Below are 22,080 nucleotides of genomic sequence, written 5' to 3'. Positions count from 1 at the left end.
TAGTGGAAGAACAGCATCTAGTAAAGATGAGGTCGAGCGTATTGCCTGCCTTGTGAGTAGGGGGGGAAGGTGAGAGGGTGAGGTCAAAAGAGGAGAGGAGTGGAAAGAAGGAGGCAGAGAGGAATGAGTCAAAGGTAGACGTGGGGAGGTTAAAGTCGCCCAGAACTGTGAGAGGTGAGCCGTCCTCAGGAAAGGAGCTTATCACGGCATCAAGCTCATTGATGAACTCTCCGAGGGAACCTGGAGGGCGATAAATGATAAGGATGTTAAGCTTGAAAGGGCTGGTAACTGTGACAGCATGGAATTCAAAGGAGGCGATAGACAGATGGGTAAGGGGAGAAAGAGAGAATGACCACTTGGGAGAGATGAGGATCCCGGTGCCACCACCCCGCTGACCAGAAGCTCTCGGGGTGTGCGAGAACACGTGGGCGGACGAAGAGAGAGCAGTAGGAGTAGCAGTGTTGTCTGTGGTGATCCATGTTTCCGTCAGTGCCAAGAAGTCGAGGGACTGGAGGGAGGCATAGGCTGAGATGAACTCTGCCTTGTTGGCCGCAGATCGGCAGTTCTAGAGGCTACCGGAGACCTGGAACTCCACGTGGGTCGTGCGCGCTGGGACCACCAGATTAGGGTGGCCGCGGCCACGCGGTGTGGAGCGTTTGTATGGTCTGTGCAGAGAGGAGAGAACAGGGATAGACAGACACATAGTTGACAGGCTACAGAAGAGGCTACGCTAATGCAAAGGAGATTGGAATGACAAGTGGACTACACGTCTCGAATGTTCAGAAAGTTAAGCTTACGTAGCAAGAATCTTATTGACTAAAATGATTAAAATGATACAGTACTGCTGAAGTAGGCTAGCTGGCAGTGGGTGCGTTGTTGACACTACACTAATCAAGTCGTTCCGTTGAGTGTTGCTATTCGGGGGCTAGCTGGCTAGCTAGCAGTGTTGTTTACGTTACGTTGCGTTAAAAGAACGACAATAGCTGGCTAGCTAACCTAGAAAATCGCTCTAGGCTACACAATTATCTTTGATACAAAGACGGCTATGTAGCTAGCTATGTAGCTAGCTACGATCAAACAAATCAAACCGTTGTACTGTAATGAAATGAAATGAAAAATGTGATACTACCTGTGAATGCGACCGGGATGCTGAGTTCTATTCAGAAGACGTTGGCTAGCTGTTGGCTAGCTGTTGGCTAGCTAGCAGAGTCTCCTACGTTAAGGACGACAAATAGCTGGCTAGCTAACCTCGGTAAATTAAGATAATCACTCTAAGACTACACACTCTAAACTACACAATTATCTTGGATACGAAGACAGCAAAGACAGCTATGTAGCTAGCTAACACTACACTAATCAAGTCGTTCAGTTGAGTGTAATAGTTTCTCCAGTGCAGCTAATCAGTGGACGTTAGCTAGCTGGCTAGTGAAGACTACGTTAGGACGGCGAAATACGATAATTACGCAATTATCTTTGATACAAAGACGGCTATGTAGCTAGCTAAAAAGAAATTGCTAAGATTGCTAAGATTAGACAAATCAAACCGTTGTGCTATAATGAAATGTAATGAAATGTAATGAAAAAGTTATACTACCTGCGGAGCGAAGTGCCGATGCGACCGCTCGCTCCAACCCGGAAGATTGGTTTGAGTCTCTGATATTTATTAGTATCCAAGGGGCAGGCAAGAGAATGGTCGTTGGACAGCCAAAAATATCATAACACGGTCAGAGTCCAGGAGGTACAGAGTGGCAGGCAGGCTCGAGGTCAGGGCAGGTAGTATGGTCAGGCAGGCGTGTTCAGAGTCAGGGCAGGCAAAGGTCAAAACCAGGAAGACTAGCAAAAGAGAGATAAGAAAAAGCAGAGGCACGGAAAAAACACACTGGTTGACTTGACAAGACGAGACAAACTGGCACAGAGAGACAGAAAACACAGGGATAAATACACCGGGAAAAATAAGCGACACCTGGAGGGGGTGGAGACGATCACAAGACAAGTGAAACAGATCAGGGTGTGGCAAAAATATGACTTGTGCTTTGTGTGCAGTGAGTGTTCCCTCTGCTGTTGATGTGTCTGGCCCTCCCAAAGGCATATACAATATTCGGGACAGAGCTATAGTTACAGATGTTGGAGCTTAATTTCAGGCAGTTTGCTAGAGCAGGAAAATAATGCTGCAGCAACAGGAAATGTGAATTATTATGTGGATTATAATTAATGGAACTTTTATTTAGGGGTTGATACATTTTTCTTTATGGCAAATTAGGTCTGAAATTTGACGGTGGAAATGACAAACTTTAGAAGTTTGCATTTCCTGGTTCACAGGAAAATTCTCAGCAACAAAAGAGTGATCATATTAAGATACTACATCTGTACCTACATCTGTACCTACAAGTGAACTTCCCTTCAGGTTCATTCAGCCACCATGTCCAAATGTAAGTGTACAGGTTTTAACATTCACTAAGTGTTTCCAGAACAAGACCAACCCTTCTAAATCATTTCATCATATAGCTCCGATACAGGTCACTGCCTCAGTAAGATCTTTAAATCTATATATCTCTAATAAACCTTGTTAAATCCGTCAGTCATTGTGTTGAGAGGGTCAGTGCTCCTGTAGGTTGTCTAGCTCTCAATGGTTCTATTGAATCGGTGTTTAAAATCACACTGCCACTCTGTGAAGGGTGATTTCGACCTTGAGATGGTTCTCAGCGGTTCTTGCTTACTCCTTAATAACTCTGCTAAGATTCAGTCTTAGCAGAGGGTGCCAGAGGAGGAGGAACAGCCGTGCTGCACTTCTGCCCTGATTACCACCAGAGCCTGATCCCCTGACTCAGAATCCTGCTCCCTCTTAAACCTTAAGACAATTGAGACATGGATTGTGTATGTGTGCCATTCAGAGGGTGGGTGAATGGGCAAGACAAAATATTTAAGTGCATTTGAACAGGGTATGGTAGTAGGTGCCAGGCGCACCAATTTGAATGTGTCAAGAACTGCAACACTGCTGGGTTTTTACGCTCAACAGTTTCCTGTGTGTATCAAGAATGGTCCACCACAAAAAAGGACGTCCAGCCACTTTGACACAGATGTGGGACACACTGGAGTTAACATGGGCCAGTATCCCTGTGGAATGCTTTCAACACCTTGTAGAGTTCATGCCGAAACGAATTGACGTTGTTCTGAGGGCAAAAGGTTCGGTGCAACTCAATGTTAGGAAGGTGTTTATGTATGATATACAGTGGCTTGCGAAAGTAATCACCCCCCCCCCTTGGTATTGTCCTATTTTGTTGCCTTACAACCTGGAATTAAAATATATTTATTGGGGGGTTGTATCATTGTATTTACACAACATGCCTACCACTTTAAAGATGCTAAGTATTTTTTATTGTGAAACAAACAAGAAATAAGACAGAACCTGCAACCATGGAGAGGTAAATACCTGTATATTTATGGAAAGATTGCCCTGATTAACTCCTTAGTCATATCTCAGTTTACTCACTTATGGCGCTGCCTACTCCTGAATATTCGTTTTTCAAATCATATGAGCAAAAAATATTTAGTTTTATCTGGGACGCTAACCAGACAAAATAAAACATGCCTATCTATATAATGAATATGAATTGGGTGTGTTGAGATTATTAAATATAAAAGCACTAAACCTCTCTCTAAAAGCTTCACTCATTCAAAAGGTTTATTTGAACCCTAAATGGTTCTCAAGTAGTTTACTAAGAAAAGCTCATCCATTGTTTAAAAATAGCATTTTTGCCTTTCTGCAGATTGCCATGTTTCAAAGTATCTCTCTATTTCAAACATGCATTTAGAGCTGGCTACAATTTCAATTTCACCCCTGAAGATAGGACAAATATTACAGCAAATATTATGGCTGAACTCAAATGTGCTGGTTGATAAAATACCTGTATTTAGGGGAAAGATGTTTGAAAAGTGTATTTTGTACTTAAATGATATTGTAAATTGGAATTGTAGAGTTATGTCCTTCATGGAGTTATAAGAATTGTATGGAAAGGTCTGCTCAATCCAAGAGTACAACCAACTTATTACAGCATTGCCCCAAACCTGTCCCGGCTCCACGCACTAGGCCTCCAGTGCGCCTCCCCAGTCCAGTACGTCCTGTGCCTGCTCCTCGCGCTCGCCCTGAGGTGCGTGTCACCAGCCCGGTACCATCAGTGCCGGCCCCACACAACAGGCTTATTACGACAATCCCCAGTCCAGAGCTGCCGGTGACGGTTCCCAGTCCAGAGCTTCCGGCGACGGTTCCCAGTCCAGAGCTTCCGGCGACGGTTCCCAGTCCAGAGCTTCCGGCGACGGTTCCCAGTCCAGAGCTTCCGGCGACGGTTCCCAGTCCAGAGCTTCCGGCGACGGTTCCCAGTCTGGAGCTTCCGGCGACAGTTCCCAGTCCAGAGCTTCCGGCGACGTTTAACAGTCCGGAGCTTCCAGCGACGTTTAACAGTCCGGAACCTCCTGAGACGGTCCACGGTCCGGAACCTCCTGCGATGGTCAACGGTCCAGAACCTCCAGCTCCATGGCCAGAGCCTTCCCCTGCGCCTAGGTCCAGTCCAGGCACAGTGTTAAGCCTGGGTGCAGGGCTGGATCCACAGGATGAGAGGGTAATTTGTCCCGCACCAGACCTGCCCCCGATGCTGGCGGATGAGCGGGTATTTCGACCCGCACCAGAACCGCCATTAGTAGACACTCCAGAGCCCAGGCTCTGTCACAGCCGGCCGCAACCAGGAGGTCCATGGGGCGACGCACTATTCGCCTTGCGTAGTCAGGATTAGGGAGGGTTTGGCCGGTAGGGATATCCTTGTCTCATTGAGCACTAGCGACTCCTGTCGCGGGCCGGGCGCAGTGTGCACTGATCAGGTTGCCAGGTGTAAGGTGTTTCCTCCGACACATTGGGTTGGATGCGCGCTGTGTTAAGAAGCAGTGTGGCTTGATTGGGTTGTGTTTCAGGGGACACATGGCTCTTGACCTTCGTTGCTCCCGAGCCCGTACGGGAGTTGTAGCGATGAGACAAGATAGTAACTACTAACAATTGGATACCACGAAATTGGGGAGAAAAAGGGGAGAAAAAAAAGTTTTTGAAATAAAATGTTGTATTTCCTCTGTCTGAAAGGTCTGATAAGACTAAATGTAAAAAAAAGTTTTGCCTGTTTTTACTTGATTCTTTGACTGTCTTGCGTATTACATCTGCTCCTGTCACGCCCTTACTGCTCATCCTGTGTCTCCTTGACCTGCTGCCACTCCCCCAGTGCTCTCTCCCTCTCCCTCTCTCTCTGTGTGTGTGATTGTGTGGGCGGAGACAGGTGTGCTGGAGTCAGAGCAGATCCCCATCAGCTGCAACCTGTTCAGCATAATCAAGACCTCTACAAATACTCAGTCCTGCCACTTCCACACTGCCAGATAGAAATCTCTGCTTAGTCATTCTGTTTCTAGCCATTTCTAGCCATAACGATTTCGGTCCTGTTATCCTATTGTGCCTGTTTTCCTTGCCTGACACGGTTTTCCTCTCTGCTACAGTTCTGCCTGCTCTGACTCTGGTCCCTGTCTCCAGTTCTATGTCTCCTCATCCTGCTACTCTGCCCTGGATTCCCCACTCTACTGCTCTCTTGGATTCCCCTCCGGACCTGCTTACCCTGTCCCAACCCCTCTCGCTCCAGCCTCAGCCTCTTCACCCGCTTTCCTGCAACCCATCCGAGCTTCCACTGGCCTGCACTCCATCTTCCCCCTATGTTTCAATAAATGCCTTGGTTACTTCATCCCAGTCTCCTCGTCTGAGTCTGCTCTTGGGATTCCCTGTTCCACTCCGCATAACATTGAGTGTGTTTAAACAATGTGACCCATACCACAATGCACAAGGTTTAAACCAGCTACAGAGTTTAATGGCTGTGATAGGAGAAAACTAAGGCTTGATCAACAACATTGTAGTTACTCCACGATATTAACCTAAATCACATTGTGGAAAGAAAGAAGCCTGTACAGAATAAAAAATATTCCAAAACATGCATCCTCTTTGCAATTGGCATCAATGTAAAACTGCAAAAAATGTGGCAAAGAAATGTACTTTATTGCCTGATTACAAAGAGTTATCACTTTTTATATTTTCAAGCATGGTGGTGGCTGCATCATGTTATGAGTATGCTTGTTGGCAAGAACTAGGGAGTTTTTTTGGGGGAGGGGATAAAAATAAACGTATTAGAGCTAAGCACAGGCAAAATCATAGAGAAAAACCTGATTGTCTGCTTTCCAACAGACAATGGCTGATAATTTCACATTTGCAGGACAATAACCTAAAACACAAGGCCAAATATACACTGGAGTTGTTTACCAAGACTGCATTGAATGTTCCTGTGTGGCCTAGTTACAGTTTTGGCTTAAATTGGCTTGAAAATCTATGTCAAGACTTGAAAATGGCTGTCTTGCCATTGCAATAACCAAATGGAAGGAGCTTGAATATTTTTTTGAGAATAATGTTTAAATATTGTACAATGCAGGTGTGGAAAGCTCTTAGAGACTTACCCAGAAAGACTCACAGCTGTAATTGTTTCCAAAGGTGAATCAGTGGTGTGAATACTTATGTAAATGAGATATTTCCGAATTTCATTTTCAATAACATGTTTTCACTTTGTCATAATGGGGTATTGTGTGTAGATGGGAGAGAACATTTTTTAAAATCCATTTTGAATTCAGGCTGCAACACAACAAAATGTGGAATAAGTAAAGGGGTATGAATACTTTCTGAAGGCACTGCCTTTTAAATTATTAAAGCTGTGGCATATCAGACAATATACCACTGGTATGACGCAAAATTACTTTTTTTACTTTTCTAATTATGTTGCTAACCAGTTTATCATTGTAATAAGGCACATCGGGGGTTCATGGCCAATATTCCATGGCTAAGGGCTGTATCCAGGGACTCCTTGTGGCATTTTGCCTAAGAACAACAGGAGTTCAAACGTTCCTACATTTGAACATAAAAATTGGTTTTATCAAACAAGATTATGCTACATTTTATCTCTGGGGCCCTCAGGATGACAAATCAGAGCAAGATTACTGAATGTAAGCACATTATTTACTTTCAGAGGTGAATGTATCAAAAAGGTTGCCGTGATAAGAGTTATTTGTTGTTGTGCACTCTCCTCAAACAATAGCATGGTATTTGTTCACTGTAATAGCTACTTTAAATTGGAGTTAGATTAACAATAATTGAAGCTTTCTGCCCATATAAGATATGTCTATGTCTTATATGTTCTTGTTACTTACAACGTCGTGCTAATCACATTAGTGCACGTTAGCTCAGCCGTCCGGGTGGAGGGACACCGATCCTGTAGAGGTTAAATACACCTTAATGCTTTATTTTTATCTCCACTTCACTCTCACTGGCACTCTCTACCTTCCAAGACTATAATCATAAGAATATTTTTTTACAATCTAAGCCCCTCACAAATATTAGATAAAACAGGTTTTGCAATGCTTTTCCTGCAGTTTCACTTTTTCTCTGTCATTCTGTCCTCCAAGGCTGACAGTTCTGCTTCTTGGGCTTGAATACCAATCAATGTGAAGTGATTTATATAGGCCTAACTCAAGGTTGTAATTTAGCCTGTATTCTCTCTCTTCAGCTCATCTACCTGGTTCTCACTGACACTCAACCTGACCGCTTATGCTGCAATGGAGAGAAACATGGACAAACCTAACCATCTTAATCAAAATATAATAATTATTATTATTATGAATTTGTAGACCCCTTTTCCAACCCTCAAACTATGTTAGCCTATCATAAACATTACTTAACACATACAGTAGAAGTCTGAAGTTTACATACACCTTAGCCAAATACATTTAAACTCAGTATTTCACAATTACTGACATTTAATCCAAGTAGATATTCCCTGTTTTAGGTCAGTTAGGATCACCACTTTATTTTAAGAATGTGAAATGTCAGAATAATAGTAGAGAATGATTTATTACAGTTTTATTTATTTCATCACATTCCCAGTGGGTCAGAAGTTTACATCCACTCAATTAGTATTTGTTAGCATTGCATTTACATTTTTTAAAACTTGGGTCAAACGTTTCGGATAGCCTTCCACAAGCTTGCCACAATAAGTTGGGTGAATTTTGGCCCTTTCCTCCTAACAGAGCTGGTGTAACGAAGTCAGGTTTGTAGGCCTCCTTGCTCGCACACGCTTTTACATTCTGCCAACACATTTTATAGGCTTGAGATCAGGGCTTTGTGATGGCAACTCCAATACCTTGACTTCTTATCAAATCAAATTTTATTTGTCACATACACATGGTTAGCAGATGTTAAGGTGAGTGTAGCGTAATGCTTGTGCTTCTAGTTCCGACAATGCAGTAATATCCAACTAGTAATCTAACCTAACAATTTCACAACAATTACCTTATACACACAAGTGTAAAGGAATGATTAAGAATATGTACATAAGAATATATGAATGAGTGATGGTATAGAACGGCATAGGCAAGATGCAGTAGATGGTATAGATTACAGTATATACATATGAGATGAGTAATGTAGGGTATGTAATCATTATATGAAGTGGAATTGTTTAAAGTGTCTAGTGATATATTTATTACATCAATTTTTCCATTATTAAAGTGGCTGGAGTTGAGTCAGTAAGTTGGCAGCAGCCACTCAATGTTAGTGATGGCTGTTTAACTACTTGACGCACCCATCCCGTTAGCGGGATCATTTTCAACAACACCCGCTGAATTGCAGCGCGCCAAATTCAAATTAAATTACTACAAATATTTATTTTTCATGAAATCACAAGTGCAATAGAGCAAAACACAGCTTAGCTTGTTGTTAATCCACCTAGCGCGTCAGATTTCAATACTTTTCGGCAAAAGCATAACAAGCGTTTATGTAAGAACATCTCTCTCAGTAGACAAAATATTACAAACACCTAGCAGCCAAGTAGATTGGTCACGAAAGTCAGAAAAGCAATAGAATAAATCGCTTTCCTTTAATGATCTTCGGGTGTTTGCACTCACGAGACTCCCGGTTAACCTTAAACAATAAATGTTCCGTTTGTTCCATAAAGATTATTTTTATGTACAAAATACCTCCATTTGTTTGGTGCGTTCAGAAATCCACAGGCTCGAGTGGTCACGACATCGCAGACAAAAATTCAAAATAGTATCCGTAAAGTGCGTAGAAATATGGAGGCAAGGCATCCAATGGAACAGAGAGCTTTCAGGAAAAACAGCACTTCCTGGTTTGATTTTCCTCCTGTTTTCGCCTGCAATATCAGTTATGTTATATTCACAGACAATATTTGGACAGTTTTGGAAATATTAGAGTGTTTTCTATCCTAATCTGACAATTATATGCATATTCTAGTTTCTGGGCCTGAGAAATAGGCCGTTGCAAATGGGTACGTTTGTTAGCCAAAAGACGAAAATCCTGCCCCCTACACTCAAGAAGTTAACACTCTGATGGCCTTGAGATAGAAGCTGTTTTTCAGTCTCTTGGTCCCTGCTTTGATGCACCTGCACTGACCTCGCCTTCTGGATGATAGCGGGGTGAACAGTCAGTGGCTCGTGTGGTAGTTATCCTTGATGATCTTTTTGGCCTTCCTGTGACATCGGGTGGTGTAGGTGTCCTGGAGGGCAGGTAGTTTGCCCCTGGTAATGCGTTGTGCAGACCTCACTACCCTCTGCAGAGCCTTACGGTTATGGGCGGAGCAGTTGCCGTACCAGGCGGTGATACAGCCCAACAGGATGTTCTCGATTCTGCATCTGTAAAAGTTTGCGAGTGTTTTTGGACACAAGCCAAATTTCTTCAGCCTCCTCAGGTTGAAGAGGCGCTGCTGCGCCTTCTTCACCACGCTGTCTGTGTGGTTGGACCATTTCAGTTTATCCGTGATGTGTAGGCCGAGGAACTTAAAACTTTCTACCCTCTCCACTACTGTCCCGTCGGTTTAGATAGGGGGGTGCTCCCTCTGCTGTTTCCTGAAGTCCACGATCATCTCCTTTGTTTTGTTGACGTTGAGTGTGTGGTTATTTTTCTGACACAACACTCCGAGGGCCCTCACCTCCTCCCTGTAGGCCGTCTCGTCGTTGTTGGTAATCAAGCCTACCACTGTAGTGTCGTCTACAAACTTGATGATTGAGTTGGAGGCGTGCATGACCACGCAGTTGTGGGTGAATAGGGAATACAGGAGGGGGCTGAGAACGCACCCTTGTGGAGCTCCAGTGTTGCGGATCAGCAGGGTGGAGATGTTGTTACCTACCCTCACCACCTGGGGCGGCCCGTCAGGAAGTCCAGGACCCAGTTGCACAGGACGGGGTCGAGACCCAGGGTTTTGATGACGAGTTTGGAGGGTACTATGGTGTTAATTGCTGAGCTGTAGTCGATGAACAGCATTCTCACATAGGTATTCCTCATGTCCAGATGGGTTAGGGCAGTGTGCAGTGGGATTGCAATTGCGTCATCTGTGGACCTATTGGGGCGGTAAGCAAATTTGTTGTCCTCAAGCCATTTACCTCAACTTTGGAAGTATGTTTGGGGTCATTGTCCATTTGGAAGACCCACTTGCGGCCAAGCTTTACCTTCCTGACTAATATCTTGAGATGTTGTTTCTATATATCCACATAATTTTCCCGCCACATGATGCCATCTATTTTGTGAAGTGCACCAGTCCCTCCTGCAGCAAAGCACCCCTACAACATGATGCTACCACCCCCGTGCTTCACTGTTCGGATGATATTCTTCAGCTTGCAAGCGTCACCCTTTTCCCTCCAAACAAAACTATTGTCATTATGGCCAAACAGTTCTATTTTTGTGTCATCAGACCAGAGGACATTACTCCAGAAAGTACAATCTTTGTCCCCATGTGCAGTTGCAAACCGTAGTCTGGCTTTTTATGGCGTTTTTGAAGCAGTGGCCCCTTTGTTGCTGAGCGGCCGTTCAGGTTATATCAATATAGGACTTGTTTATTTTTGTACTTGTCTCCTCCAGCATCTTCACATGGTCCTTTGCTGTTGTTCTGGGATTCATTTGCACTTTTTGCACTAAAGTACGTTCATCTCTAGGAGACAGAATTTCTTCCTGAGTGGTATGACGGCTGCGTGGTCTCATGGTGTTCATACTTGCATACTGTTGTTTGTACAGATTAATGTGGTACCTTCAGGCATTTGGAAATTGCTCCAAGGATGAACCAGACATGTGGAGGTCTGCTATTTTTCTCATTGAGTGCATGTCCCGAACAAACAGAACAGCAAAACCAGCAGACCTACTGCACCCCTCATTCTGAAAATAATCCTGCTCACAAATGTACTCTCTGTGGCTCCATCTGTGTCCTTAAATTCATAGGTGACTAATACATGAGAATCTAACACTTGTCTTCAGTGGAATACAGTGCCTTGCAAAAGTATTCACCCCCTTGGTGTTTTTTCTATGTTGTTGCAATTCAACCTTTAAGTTAAATGGATTTTTTACTTGGATTCCATTTAATGGACATACACAAAATAGTCCAAATTGGTGAAGTGAAATTAGAAAAATTACTTGCTTGAAATTTAAAAAAATATATAAAAACGGAAAAGTGGTGTGCGCATATGTATTCACCCCCTTTGTTATGAAGCCCCTAAATCAGATCTGGTGCAACCAATTACCTTCAGATGTCACATAATTTATTAAATAAAGTCCACCTGTGTGCAATCTAAGTGTCACATGATCTATCACATGATCTCAGTATATATACACCTGTTCTGAAAGGCCCCAGAGTCTGCAACACCACTAAGCAAGGGACACCACTAAGCAAGGGACACCACTAAGCAAGGGACACCACCAAGCAAGTAGCACCATGAAGACCAAGGAGCTCTCCAAACAGGAAAGGGACAAAGTTGTGGAGAAGTACAGATCCGGGTTGGGTTCTAAAAAATATCTGAAACTTTGAACATCCCACGGAGCACCATTAAATCCATTATTAAAAAATGGAAAGAACATGGCACCACAACAAACCTGCCATGAGAGGGCCGCCCACCAAAACTCACGGACCAGGCAAGGAGGGCATTAATCAGAGAAGCAACAAAACAACATTTGTGAGCAGGAGACCAAAGATAACCATGAAGGACCTGCAAAGCTCCACAGCGGAGATTGGAGTATCTGTCCATAGGACCACTTTAAGCTGTACATTCCACAGAGCTGGGCTTTATGGAAGAGTGTCCTGAAAAAAAGCCATTGCTTAATTAAATTAAAAAATAAGCAAACATGTTTGTTTGCCAAAAGGCATGTGGGCATGTGGGAGACTCTCCAAACGTAGTGAAGAAGGTACTCTGGTCAGATGAGACTAAAATTGAGCTTTTTGTCTAACAAGGAAAATGCTATGTCTGGCACAAACCCAACACATCTCATCAGCCTGAGAACACCATCCCCACAGTGAAGCATGGTGGTGGCAGCATCATGCTGTGGGGATATTTTTAATCGGCAGGGACTGGGAAAATTGTAAGAATTGAAGGAATGATAGATGGTGCTAAATACAGGGAAATTCTTGAGGGAAACCTGTTTGTCTTCCAGAGTTTTGAGACTTGGGATGGAGGTTCACCTTCCAGCTGGACAATGACATTAAGCATACCGCTAAAGCAACACTCAAGTGGTTTAAGGGAAACATTTAAATGTCTTGGAATGGCCTAATCAAAGCCCAAACCTCAATCCAATTGAGAATCTGTGGTATGATTGCTGTACACCAGCAGGAACCATCCAACTTGATGGAGCTGGAGCAGTTTTGCCTTGAAGAATGTGCAAAAATCACAGTGGTTAGATGTGCCAAGCTTATAGAGGCATATCCCAAGAGACTTGCAGCTGTAATTGCTGCAAAACGTGGCTCTACAAAGTATTGACTTTAGGGGGGGTGAATAATTATGCACGCTCAAGTTTTCAGTTTTTTTGTCTTATTTCTTGTTCGTTTCACAATAAGTGGTAGGCATGTTGCATGAATCAAATGATACAACCCCCCCCAAAAATATGTTTTAATTCCAGGTTGTAAGGCAACAAAATGGGAAAAATACCAAGGGGGTGAATACTTTCGAAAGGCACTGTACATTTAAGAACTCTGATAAACCAGAGAACATAAAGGAAGAGGACCTTACAGAAGGTTATTCTAATGTTGATATTGTACAAGGCTGTGGGAGAGTAAAACCTGATTTATCTGAAGGTCTGTGTCTCAAATGAGCCCTTATTCCTAACTTTTGACAAGAGAACAAATTAGGCCCAAACGTGTAAACTGAATGTGAAGGGCGTCATTTGAAATTTGCCTTGAGGCCTCTTTTTCTTCTGCTTATGTCCAGTTGTTTAGTTATTTGTTTCTGTTCCTAAGTTTAAAAAAAATGTATATTCTCAGAGTCATAAGTACAATGCCATGTGTTACAGTTGAATTCTGGGCTTTGTTCATCCATCGTAGGAATAGAAGACAGTGCACAGTAAGAGTTGTTAAACATGATTTTACGGACAGTTCCACCAGTAACAAAATCCCAATTTAACATCTGTTTGCAGCTAATGAGGCCATACCTAATTACTCACCAGAGAAGTATACACACAAACACCACCAATTATAGTTAAATACAGTAGCTAAATTACTTTTTATGATTAATATTCTGTAATGATGCAATTTACCTAGAGTTTAATGTAAACATACGTTGCATTGGAGCTCTCTTGTTTAATTATTCCAGGGAAAGTTCTTAATGAATGTAGTGTAGACATACAAACTAGATAAATAACAAGTCCCTTCGGCCTCTCACATCATCCTGTGGAAAAACAGGGACGATGGGATGCTGGTAAAATAATTGTATTTAAGAAGCTGCTCAGCTTCAAGATCACTGAGTGTGACCTGCACTCACTCAGGTAAGAGGTTAACCCTCCAATACTGCAAAACTATCATACAGATTTTGTTTTTTAACAGTTGGATTTGTGGATTTGTCTGAAAATACTTCAGTAGGAAACACTATGTGAATTTGTATAGATATTATTTATATATGAGCGTTAAGTGTAAATGTGTGTTTTGTTTACAAACTTTTATGTTATAGTAATCAGATTTCAACAGATTAGTGCACAATATTTGCATTCACTAACACATTTTGAAATCAGCGTTCAATCTTTTGGCTGGATTTGTTAAAGGCCGAAGGCAGGCATTTTTATTTCAATATCAAATCATTTCTGGCTAACAAATAAGTACCTTACTGTAATATTTTTCCATACAAATTGTCAAAAAGAACCAAAAATAGCTTTTCAACAAAAAACTATTTCTCAAGCAAAAAAATGTCTAGGACTGTCTGGGAGTGGTCTGAGTGGGGAGGGGGATGAATATGTCATCTGAACAGTAATCTGTTCTTGGCAAAAAAGGTTTGGAAATGTTTGTTATTGGTCTATGTTAACAAATGTTACTATATGTATATGTATGTATATTTGTGCATATGTGGCTATGTATGTGTATATATATATATATGTACTATTTACAAAAAATACATGTGGGGGATTATAAATTATGCAGACAATTACATTGATGGATGTTACAATCTATCTGCCATATTAAAGCTGACCATTAATAATGTTACTTTCTGGACAACTGAGAACTTGGAAAAAAACAAAGTAAAATCATGATGTCAGTGACCTCCAGGTGGGAAAGTCGGAGGGCTGGAAAAATGCCAGTTTCCAATTTGGAATTCCAAGTTGGATAACTCTTCAAAACAATGATTCCCGGTCTGAGCTCATTTTCCCCGAGTTCGCAGTTGTCATGAACACACTGAAGATGGAAGTTGGAGTTCCAAGTTCCCAGTTGTATGGATCGAGGCATTATACTGCCTCGATCCATACAAAACTCCACCCATGCGAAACCTCCCGATTAGAATGTCCTGTGTAGATTGTATTTTCAACTAGCAACTATCAGGAAATAATACTCATCAAATTTCTTCACACGTTTACAGTCTGCGTTTTATCAGCTGTTGTACAATACGACAGAATTTTGACTGCATTGGGCCTGTAACTGAACATAATTGAGAACCACTTCCTATGAATTAGTATACATGTTTGTGTTATATCACATCGAATATATCATAGATTTCAACACTCTGACACCACCAAGGTTGAGAATCTGAAATAATAAGTGTTATATATTTTGCTTCTACAGGCAACACTTTTCAAAGAAATTATAGTTACACCATATATTATTGTAGATACTTTCGTAACAAGAATATAACTGTACAAAGCCATGTTTGTTAAGAATGAGCTTATTCTATCTGTAGGCTACAAGGTATCAATGTATCTCTCTGTCTGCACCAGGTTTGTCTGAGATCCTATCAGGCCCACTGGCCCAGAGGTATGAACAGCACCCAGTCCAGCCCTGTCACCTTCTTCATCATCCAGGGCCTGGCCAGTCTGGGGGAGAAGAAGATGGTCCTGTTTATCATCTTCCTGCTGGCCTACACCGTCATCCTAGGTGGAAACATCATGATCATCTACCTGGTACTGTACATTGTACACGCACAGCCAGAACCAGATCACAATAACATTAGATATAGATGATGTTATAAGAGACCATGAGTTGTAGTTAGTGTAAGTATTCAAAGGGCTTTGTTCAGGTCCTCTCACTTGTAATTTACTCTAAGGGCCCGTAGACAACACTATACTCCCCAGGAGTCAGGAGTTTAGAACTCTTGAGATTTATGGCTTGGGCCCAGAGTTTCCCCTGGTCGAGTCATGTTGTCAGTAAAAACTCTCAACTGGGCCTATCTATGACATCACTGTCTAACCGCTTTCTTTATCTCATCCTAAAGGTCCGGACCGACCCGAAGCTGGGCTCCCCCATGTACTTCTTCCTCCACAACCTGTCCATCGTGGACATGATTTACACAACGGTCACCATCCCCAACATGTTGTCAGGCTTCCTGACTGAGGTCAAGACTGTGTCCGTCCCCGGCTGCTTCCTCCAGATGTACTGTTTCATCCACATGTCTGTTACCGGCCGCGCCCTGCTGACCGCTATGGCCTACGACCGCTATGTGGCCATCTGTAATCCTCTCCGCTATGCCGCTGTGATGACCCGCCCCGTCTGCCTGCTACTCATCATTGGGGCATGGACCTTCGGTGCCATCTGCACCTTCCCAACCACTAGCATGGCAGTACAGCGTTCATACTGTGGACCCAACGTGGTGCGCCACTGCTGGTGTGACCCGTCCTCAGTGAGGCTGCTGGTGTGTGGGGACACTCAGGTGGACAACATCGTGTCACTGTCTTCTGCTCTCGTAGCGCTGCTCACCACTGGTGTGCTCATCCTCACTTCCTACATCCTCATCTGTGTGAAGATAGCTAAAATGGGCGCTGCAGAGCGACTGAAGGCGTTTAGCACCTGTGCCGCCCACCTGACGGTTGTGTCCATTTCTTACAGCTCTGCCTCATTTGTCTATATCTCCTACCGTGTGGGAAACTTCTCTCCAGAGGTGACCCTCCTCTTCATCCTCTTTCCCCCCTTCCCCCTTCCCCTGTTTTAAGGACTGTTTAACTCCTCCATCAGACAACCTTCAGACAACACTGTGATCTTACATTCACCAGTTGAAGAGTTTGACTGATATTTGTGCCATTACTCTGGTTACCCATGTCCTCTCTGATTTGTCATTCACTGTTGATGTCTAATACATTCCCACCAGGAGATGGCACTGTTGTATTATTTTAGTGTAACATACTGATGCTCTTCAGTCACTGTATATTTGTGTCATGTTGTCAGTGCTGTGAAAATCCCAATAACAGGGTTGGGGTCTATTTAATTTAAATTCCAGTCAATTAAGAAAGTATACGAAATTCCAATTGTAATTCCATTTTCCTAATTGAAAAGCGTTTAGAATAATTGGAATTTCAGAGTACTTTCTGAATTGATTGGAATTTAAATGGAATCCAACCATCCCTAATAATGCTATGTATATGTTTATGGTTGAATATGATCAAGGCCATACTGTTAATAATGTTGTGATAAGGTTAGATAACATTGTGTTGATATTGTAAGTGCGTCTCATTGTTTTTTGTTATATTGTGGTCGTGGGAATCATTGTTGCATTGCGGTTGTCTTAATGTTGTATTCATGTTGTGTTATTGTTGTAGGTGCGTATCATCGTGTCGGTGCTGTACTCGGCTCTGACTCCTTTCCTGAACCCGATGATCTACAGCCTGAGGAACAAGGAGCTGAGAGCAGCCATCAAGAGGGCCTTCTGCCGACACAGAGACGTTTCACCTCAGAGCCGCAAAACACTCAACACACTGTCCTGACAGCAAAACATTCAATTCAAGCTCCTTTAAAATAGTTTAGTATGGGTAAAAAGTGTGATAATTTTCAGAGATTCCAAAATAATGCAAAGTCACTGTTTCCAATTATTGTTTGTTGTTTGGAAAGCAGAACAGCTAAATGTTTCATTATCATGCACTTATAAACGAAACCAAACAATATTTGTGTTTAACATTTGGTTAATTTTGTAGGTTGCACAACTGTATACATCTGATTTAATAATTTTAAGTTTATTGATAAAAATGAAATAACAACTGTAAAGTCCTGTTCAATCGCATTGTACAAACTATCAGATACAGTACTAAAATGTGATTATACTTGTTTTTAATCAATACCAAAAAAGAACAGTCATTGTTAGGTGATTATTGTGTAATTACAATCTCACAATATTATTCCTAAATATCAGAGTAATAGCACACTGTCAAATAAAGTGTACCAACAGATTTAGGTTTTGTGCCTCTGCCTTCTCTGTAAGTGTCACAAATTAAAATAAAACTTTGCACAATAAAATATTCTATGATGGTTTGCATGCGGAAATTAAATCTAGAAATGATTCAATGATCCAAAACTTTGCACCACCTAAAATAAATGTCAGTTTGAAAACATAGTAGTAGTGTTATTCCTAGTTATTCCTATTTTAGAGTAGATTTGCATTATGCTTTAGGATTTTTTTCCATCAGTACTAACCGAATCCGGGGCAGCTGTATGTTTTAATTATTAGAACATGCTTTGAATATGCATACCATCAATTAAATAATGGCTCTCCACTTATGTTAGCGTTGTCATGCCTTGGTCATTGTATTTTGTGTTTTTGTTATATGTTTGGGTAGGCCAGGGTGTGACATGGGTTTATATGTTGTTTTTCGTATTGGGGTTTATAGTATTTGGGATCGCGGCTGATTAGGGGTGTTGTATAGGCTTGGCTGCCTGAGGCGATTCTCAATCAGAGTCAGGTGATCCTTGTTGTCTCTGATTGGGAACCGTATTTAGGCAGCCTAAGTTTCGCTTTGTATTTCGTGGGTGATTGTTCCTGTCTTTGTGTAGTATTCACCAGATAGGCTGTAATAAGTTTCACGTTCCGTTTGTTGTTTTCGTCTTTATAAGTTATTTCATGTACTGCGATTCATTTCATTAAAGTCATGAGTAACCAACACGCGGCATTTCGGTCAGACTCTCTTTCTTCAACAGAATAACGACGTTACAAGCGTCCAATTCAACAGAACCCTTACAGGTCCCTCAGGTGGTGGTTGAGAAGAAACTCCCTTGTTTTATCAACGCCACACACATACACTGCAGTTCTCATTATATTATATATGATTTATTTTCCCATCAGATTTAACACAGAATCCTGCGTCTACCTTGGCTCTTTGAACACCCTAAATATCCTGTTTAATCTCTTTAGTCTGTAAACCATATATTATGTGGTTGACACAGGTAGGGACCACACTAACCAGCACACTATTCAGTTTGCACAGGTCTGCATAGGCTAGGAAGCAATGGAGGATGATAATGGTAAACCCACATCCCAGCACAATATGGTAGACCAGTAAGCATGTGCTACAGGTTGTCAGGGCCTTGCTGTTTAAAGAGCTGTTCTACTACTCAGACAAACAATGGCAATCTTCAGATAGGCGAGACTGATGCTGCCTATGGACGAGACAAACAGCATAACAGTAAATGTTAAGACATATATGTTATTTATAAACACGGTCTCGCAGGAGAGCTTGAATAAGGAGGCGCTGTCGCAGTACGGGTTAAATATGTTAGACCTACAGCGTGATAGGTGGATGGTGATGCCCAGCAGAATCCCCACTCAGACTATGGCTACCCCCCAGGCAGACACAGACATCCTGAATACCATTTTGCTGTTCATGATGGTAATGTATGGCAAGGGGTTGCAAATGGCCACATCCCAGTCAAAGGCCATGATCATGAGAACGGTGTGTGATGTCGTTGCATAAACATGAGCACAGAAAGCCTGAATGACAAACTCTATGTAAGTGATATATCGCTCAGGTTCTGCGGTCAAAATGTCCCCTAACAGACAACGTATCATCGCTGTAGCCCCGACTATGTTATTAAGAGACAAGTTTCAGAAAAGGATGTACTGTACATGGGATGATGCAGGCTCCTCTCCATGGAGATCAGTACTATGAGGCCGATGTTGGCCACGAGGTGAAGATGTAGATGATAAGGAAGAGGATTAGGTCAGGGTTGGAGGTATGTTGAGTGACCTTTAAGAGATTAAAGGGAAGTTCAGGATTTTAGAACTTGATAGAAGAACTGTAATCCATGATTTGTTCTCTTTAACCTTATCAGTCCCGAGACCCATCTGAATTTCATTTATCTGCATGTTTATATGTTTTTATTATAAAAACCTGATAAAAAGGAATTTATATGAATGCTGTAAGTACAGAAATGGTTTGCTCAGTGGGAAATAAATATCCAACTAGTCAGTGACAACTGTGTGGAGTTTGTGACAGCAACTATGTGAGCTTATTACAGTTTTATAGACACTACATCCTGGGATTTCTTATGATCTTCTATGAAGAACCCCACCCTTACCTTCTAACGACTATTGTGTAGCTTGTGAACGTCATATAGAGCAAAACATGTCACATGAGAGTCCCAGCTTTTCATAGATTGCTTTTAATTGTTTGCAGCTCAAACCATTCAGACTCTACAGACATTTTTGTACAAAGACTTGGCCCCGGGTCCCTTCAGGATCCGCCCTTGTGTCACAAACACCTTTCTAGCTCAGCCCCCATTAAACACACAGACTAATGGTACCAACGGATGCAGAAGAATTAGACAAACTAATGGTACAAGCCAGAAGTGTCACAGTTTCTGTGTTATTTGATTGTTGTTTCCTTAGGTTACCGCTGGAGGGCACCTATACCCTGTTTTCTAGATTTCAGGTTACCCTGATAATTACTCATTGGATTCTCCTGTGCTTAATTACCTTCTCTGTTCACCTGGTTGCCTTGTTATTTAGGTTCCTCTGTTGGTCTGTATCTTTGCTTAGGTCTCATGTTTTATTAGTGTGCTCTTGTGCGGTTGCCTTGTTTCTGTTAAGACAAAGTAAAAGTTCTGGATTTATCCTTACTCCTGCTTGCTGTGTTTGTATGCGCCTGGAATCGAGTTCGTACTTGCATTATTGGTACAGTAGTCCTAAGTCTACAATGGACTTTTAGTTGTCCGAGGAACACTCTGAATTCCATCATTTATGGTCGGCTCTCACCCACCATGGAACTGGTTAAATAAAGATGAAATAAAAAACAAAATGAATTGATCGCCATGAGGCGTGCCTGCAGACATTGTCGGACGATTTAAGAACTCTTGTGTCCGCTCTGCAGACAGGACAGTCGGTAGCAACGGCTGCTGCACCAGTGGCTGTTCCTAATCCTCCACTCCCTACCGGCTCAGCGTCGTCATCCCTTTGGGAGCCTCATCTCCCGGCACAGGAGCGCTATGAGGGGCATCCTGGGAGGTGTCGTGGGTTACTGCTCCAATGCTCACTGACCTTCGAGCTGCAGGCAACAACATTTCCCACTGAGCGTTTCAGAGTGGCGTACATCATCTCCTTGCTCTCAGGACGGGCTCTGGCCTGGGCTACGGCCATATGAAGCAATCAGACATTTGTTTTAATCGTCAAAGATTCACCCAGGAGATGAAGAGGGTTTTTGATCACCCCACAGTGGCAGGGACGCTGCTCAAAGACTCATTGTGCTTCGACACGGCAGCCGGAGGGTAGCAGATTACACCATTGACTTTCGGACGCTTGCCGTTGAAAGTGGTTGGATACAGAGGCACTTCACTCAGCCTTTCTGAACGGACTCAGCGAGGTTCTCAAGGATGAACTGACTTCTCTGGATGAACTTATCATTCTGGCCATCCGGATTGACAACCGGCTTCGGGAACGTCGTCGTGAGAGGATGGAGGGGTTCAGAGTTGTTTCCAGGGTTTCGGGTTCCGCCGAGGGAGTCGATTCTTTGTTTGTTCCACTGCCTTATGCTGCATCTGCTTGTCCTGTACCCCGTCAGAGTTGTCAATTCGGCTCTGGTTCTCCTTTATATCTTTCAGAAGAGCCAATGCAATTGGGACACACCAGGTTTCTGCTCTGGAGAGACGGTGCAGGATTAACAAGCAACGTTGTCTTTACTGTGGTCAGTCTGGACATTTCCATGCCTCCTGTCCCAAGCTGACGGGAAACGGGATGACTCGTCATTTGACGGGAGAATACTAGCGAGTCAAATACAATCTTCAGCTGCCGACACGGTACGCACCTTGCTTCCGGCCAACCTGCGGTGAGACAATGGGCAGTTGGACATTTCTGCTTTCATAAACTTTGGGGCCACCTGTTTCTGGATCACACATTAGCTCGTCAACAGGGGCTGCCTCTCACTAAGCTGGAAGGTCAACCCCTAGGGTCTGGGAAGGTGAAGCAACTCACCATGCCTATTCAGATACGAGTTCTGGATTATCATGTGGAATTTATCCAGTTACATTTGTTGGACTCTCCTGAGTTTCCCCTGGTTCTTGGACATCTGTGACTCTCTATCCATAATCCACAAATTGACTGGCCCTTGAGAAGTGTTCTGCCAGTCCACCTGCCAGTAACTTGCTCTATATCTTTCCAGCCCTGCGCGTCTGGAGGCTTCTGATTCTCCTGTTCCTCCGGCTAGGGATGACAAGCCTGATCTTTCCCGCGTACCATCGGGATTACTGGGATCTGGGTCAGGTCTTCAGTAAATGAAGGGCCAGCGAACTGCCTCCTCAC

The 22,080-nt window shown here is 42.8% G+C and overlaps 1 protein-coding gene and 1 pseudogene across 1 annotated transcript; one reads left to right on the top strand and one right to left on the bottom strand.

Moving 5' to 3' along the window:
* Window positions 1–4,502: 4,502 nt before the first annotated feature.
* Window positions 4,503–17,568, top strand: LOC123990675 (olfactory receptor 1052-like). Its single transcript, XM_046291417.1, has 4 exons — window positions 4,503–4,664; window positions 15,308–15,490; window positions 15,802–16,464; window positions 17,120–17,568. Exons 1-4 carry the CDS (start codon window positions 4,503–4,505, stop codon window positions 17,282–17,284), a joined length of 1,173 nt encoding a protein of 390 aa, XP_046147373.1. The 3' UTR covers window positions 17,285–17,568.
* A 1,108-nt stretch (window positions 17,569–18,676) lies between these two features.
* LOC123990668 lies at window positions 18,677–20,922 on the bottom strand (annotated as a pseudogene).
* Window positions 20,923–22,080: the final 1,158 nt, after the last annotated feature.

Source organism: Oncorhynchus gorbuscha, linkage group LG02, assembly GCF_021184085.1.
Source record: "Oncorhynchus gorbuscha isolate QuinsamMale2020 ecotype Even-year linkage group LG02, OgorEven_v1.0, whole genome shotgun sequence".
NCBI classification, from domain to species: Eukaryota; Metazoa; Chordata; class Actinopteri; order Salmoniformes; family Salmonidae; genus Oncorhynchus; species Oncorhynchus gorbuscha.
The sequence above is the reverse complement of the archived record's forward strand: the minus strand, read 5'-3'. Positions and strand labels throughout refer to the sequence as shown.

Bases quoted from the DNA above. Each gene is read 5' to 3' on its own strand.
- LOC123990675 (XM_046291417.1), top strand. From the start codon at position 4,503: ATGGTCAACGGTCCAGAACCTCCAGCTCCATGGCCAGAGCCTTCCCCT. The intron at 4,665-15,307 runs GTATTTCGACCC...TGTCTGCACCAG, and splicing joins CGATGCTGGCGGATGAGCGG to GTTTGTCTGAGATCCTATCA. The intron at 15,491-15,801 runs GTACTGTACATT...CTCATCCTAAAG, and splicing joins ACATCATGATCATCTACCTG to GTCCGGACCGACCCGAAGCT.